Genomic DNA, 2048 nt, shown 5'->3' on the forward strand with positions numbered 1-2048 from the left:
ATTGCTGTTGGGGGCACTCTCCTGCATTTGAGTTTTATTAAGGAGATCCTTTCGTAAAGGCCTCTTGGTCCTGTCTCGAACATAAAATGAATGTGGAAACAATTGTTGAATATGTATGGGTACAGGATATACTATGGGAATCCCCGAGAGGGCAGATAAGGGGAAAAAAAAACATACAGGTATGTCTTAAGCTAGTGGACAACAAAGCCAACAAATTAGTTGGGATAAAGATTTTATTAACAACTTTATAAAATAAATATACAAAAGAATATGCATTCTCGGTAACTCTGACGACACAATCTAATAACAGATGTACAAACAAACGCCAACCCCTTCATTAACAAATAACGATGGTGGATTAGAGAGGTGTTGGATAACGATGGTAGTTTATTTACACTTTGTAAACAAAGTTCCCAGGCCGCACGGCATGTTACAAACCGTACAGGAGATTTCCATCAATGTCGAGACAGTATTACACAACAGGTTCAATGTCAACCCGACATGGTGTTTACCTTAAATGCAAGCGTCAATTGTTCAGTTTACTGAATAAATATCAGCATCTTCAAAATAAAATAAAACTAAAATTCAGCCTAATCAATAGTAGCAATTTTTGAGATACGTGCCGAACGCTCCCGTTCTGTTTTAGCACCGTGACAAGTTCAGTTGCACGATTTTGTCCAGTTTGGAGACGCGCTTTTCCAAACGCGGATCCATTCGGTCTGGTGTCAACCTTCAGCGACGGTAAAGAATTATGTAGGTATTCTGTGTGCTATAAACTTTGATCGGATCAATCGAAACGGAAAGTCCGTCCATTGGGAAACCGGACGTTTAGGAGATGCGGCAGCTGTTGGTTTTGTTCATGGGAGGTCGGGCATGGCTCTCGGTGGGGAAAGTTTCTCGCCTCCTCCTCAGGGCCGGGCTCAGGCGGCTCGGTAAGTTCGCCTGCCGCAGGAGCTCTTGGAAAACTTCCAGCACGTTGGCGTTGTCTTTGGCCGAGGACTCCAGGTGGCGGCTGTTCCATTCCAGCTCCACCAGGGACATGATCTCCTCGCTGGACACTTGCCTGTCGCTCAGGTTGTCCGCCTTGTTGCCGATCACCACAATCGGCGTGTACTTGTCTTCCTTGATGTCGAGGATCTCCTCCCGGAGGCTTCTCACCACTTCGAAGGACTCGGCGTCGTCCACAGCATAGACCAGGGCGAAAGCGTCGCTGCTCTGGATGGAGAGCTTCCTCATGGCTGGGAATGAGTAGCTGCCGCTGGTGTCCATGATCTCGATCGTGACCTTCATGGACCCCAAGTCGTACTCTTTGCGGTGAAGCTCGTCCACCGTCCTCTTGTACTTCGACTCGAAAGTGTCGAGCAGAAACCTCCGGATCAGCGATGTCTTCCCCACCCCAGCCGCCCCGAGGAAGACCAGACGGACCTGGTTTCTTTCCTTCACAGCCAGAGACATGGTGGCGCCGCTTTATTGGTTTGTCTTCGCCTCCAACTTTTCTCTTACTTTGAAAACTCTTCAACTAATGTACGGGTGAAGTTGCTGAGGTGATTTGTTGTGGAGGAAAGCGGTTCAGAAGGGTTGCAGTCTTTCATACACATGTACCAACGACACTACTCCCACCTCACTCTCCGGCAGCACCTCCTGTGCCGCTTCTGTGTCCGCGGCTCGCTCCGCCCTTATAAAGGTAGCGGCCCGGGCGAAGCCGGGCCGCCATGGCAACCGCGCACCAATCAGAGGATCAAAGACAAATGAGCAGCGTGGACACCGCCCCTTTCGGATTGGCCCCACCCCTCATAGTCGAATCCCACTCCCTCATTACGGTTCTTCCTGTACCAGTGTCCTCCATGAACTGAGGCCCCGCCCCCTCATTGTGTGGCTTCCGTACGGTTGGACCCATCCCAACTGAGGCCTCGCCCCCTCATTGTGAGTCTGCCCATTCGTGAGATTCCGCTCCCAGCTGAGGCCCCGCCCGCTCATTGTGTGCCAGCCCCGCCGTGAGACTCCGCCTCCAGCTGAGGCCCCGCCCGCTCATTGTGTGCCAGCCCCGC

The 2048-nt window shown here is 51.0% G+C and overlaps 1 protein-coding gene across 1 annotated transcript; it reads right to left on the bottom strand.

Moving 5' to 3' along the window:
- Positions 1–219: 219 nt before the first annotated feature.
- rasd4 (rasd family member 4) lies at positions 220–1805 on the bottom strand. Its single transcript, XM_072558464.1, has one exon. It carries the CDS (start codon positions 1453–1455, stop codon positions 829–831), a length of 627 nt encoding a protein of 208 aa, XP_072414565.1. The 5' UTR covers positions 1456–1805; the 3' UTR covers positions 220–828.
- Between the last annotated feature and the right edge of the window lie 243 nt (positions 1806–2048).

Source organism: Chiloscyllium punctatum, chromosome 39, assembly GCF_047496795.1.
Source record: "Chiloscyllium punctatum isolate Juve2018m chromosome 39, sChiPun1.3, whole genome shotgun sequence".
Classification (NCBI taxonomy): domain Eukaryota; kingdom Metazoa; phylum Chordata; class Chondrichthyes; order Orectolobiformes; family Hemiscylliidae; genus Chiloscyllium; species Chiloscyllium punctatum.